The sequence below is a fragment of the Cricetulus griseus genome, chromosome 3, assembly GCF_003668045.3.
Source record: "Cricetulus griseus strain 17A/GY chromosome 3, alternate assembly CriGri-PICRH-1.0, whole genome shotgun sequence".
Taxonomy (NCBI): Eukaryota; Metazoa; Chordata; class Mammalia; order Rodentia; family Cricetidae; genus Cricetulus; species Cricetulus griseus.
The window spans coordinates 92,382,903-92,384,676 of record NC_048596.1 but is presented as its reverse complement, the minus strand read 5'-3'; the positions used below and the strand labels follow the sequence as shown (position 1 = coordinate 92,384,676).

The 1,774-nt window shown below is 37.9% G+C and overlaps 1 protein-coding gene across 1 annotated transcript; it reads left to right on the top strand.

The window, feature by feature from the left end:
* Nucleotides 1-207: 207 nt before the first annotated feature.
* On the top strand, nt 208-1,239 carry LOC100766839 (olfactory receptor 473). The gene has a single exon (XM_027405038.1). It carries the CDS (start codon nt 208-210, stop codon nt 1,237-1,239), a length of 1,032 nt encoding a protein of 343 aa, XP_027260839.1.
* The last annotated feature ends 535 nt before the right edge of the window (nt 1,240-1,774 follow it).

Genomic DNA, 1,774 nt, shown 5'->3' with positions numbered 1-1,774 from the left:
TGTTTGTGAGATTTCCAATAAACAATGAGCAAACTGAGAATAAATAGATCATTGAAATTATGGACCTGGACTGAATAGAAACATTTAAAAATAGTACATGCAAAAAGTAACAAATGACAGAAAGTGAGATTCATTTTATTCAAAGATAAAAGATAAAATTACAATTCCTAAGAATACAGCATTTATTTGTGTGGCAGAAGAGATACCATGAATAAGTGTAAGGAAAATAAAAAATCCAGCAATGTGAAAAACCAGAACATAAAAAGAAATTATTTTCATTTTCTTCAACAGGAACAATTCAAACAAGAGAAGGAGGCTGGAAACTACACTGTGACAGAGATAATCATTTTGGGACTAACAGAGGATCCTACGTTGTGTATAGTCTTCTTTGTAATATTTCTAGGGGTATACATTGTGACTTTAGTAGGAAATACCAGCATCATCACATTGATAAGAATTTCTGCCCAGCTGCACACACCCATGTACCTATTCCTCAGCCATCTGGCTTTTGTAGACATTATATATTCAACCTCAGTCTCAGTCATAATGCTTATGGAACTTCTTGGGCATGGGTTGGCCCTATCTTTGGCTGCCTGTGAAGCCCAGCTCTGTGTTATAGTGACACTTGGGTCAGCTGAGTGCTTCCTACTGGCTGCCATGGCCTATGATCGCTATGTAGCAATCTGTTCACCTCTCCTCTACTCCATGCTCATGTCCCCCAGAGTCTGCTTTCTACTGTTGGGAGCATCCTATGTTGGTGGCTGCATGAATGGTTGGACATTTACAGGTTGTTTGTTAAATCTGTCCTTCTGTGGACCAAATCAGATAGATCACTTTTTCTGTGACTTCTCCCCTTTGCTGAAACTGTCCTGTTCAGATGTCTCTGTTATTGATATCGTCCCCTCTATCTCTTCTGGCTCCATTATCGTTGTGACAGTGTTTGTTATAACTGTCTCCTACATCTACATTCTTATCACCATCCTGAAGATGCACCCAACTGAGGGCCGCCAAAAGGCCTTTTCCACCTGCACCTCCCACCTCACAGCAGTCACTCTCTACTATGGGACCCTTACCTTCATTTATGTGATGCCCAAGTCGAATTATTCAACTGAACAGAACAAGGTGCTGTCTGTATTCTACACAGTGGTGATCCCTATGCTTAACCCCCTCATCTACAGTCTGAGGAACAGAGATGTAAAGGATGCTCTGAGGAAGGCAACTGTCAGAGTATATTCATAGACCTTTGAATTCAAGAAATTTGTGATGATTTCCTTTAGCCATGTCACACTTAGTATCTATCACAGGATGCTTAACTGTTTTATTCATATTAAATCCTGATTATTTGCACTAACTCTTACCTTTATTCACTCATTTATCATTTGTGGGACCACTTGAAGTGAGTAAAATTATAGGAATAACCATTGCTACTGTAGCACTTCTGCAAGATGTCAAGATATTTGCCTTTATGTAATTTATGTAGCAAACAATAATTTGTGCCTTGTGTATGTCAAGCTAAATTTTAGTTGCATAATATGAATTCACCTATTTCCTAAAACAACCTAAGTTAGTAGCATTATTTTATTTTGTTGATAAATTTTCTGGACAAAGACAGAAAGCAGATTGCCTGTATACTCACGAAGAATAATTGAGGTCATTTTATATCAGGAATTGGTCTCTAAATCCATGTGACTTCTACATTTAATTTTCCATTGAATCCATGAGCTGGGCATCATAAAGAAGAAGAATGATTCTTGTTTACAGATGAGAAAAGTCA

Coding starts and splice junctions, on each gene's coding strand:
- LOC100766839 (XM_027405038.1), top strand. CDS start 208: ATGAATAAGTGTAAGGAAAATAAAAAATCCAGCAATGTGAAAAACCAG.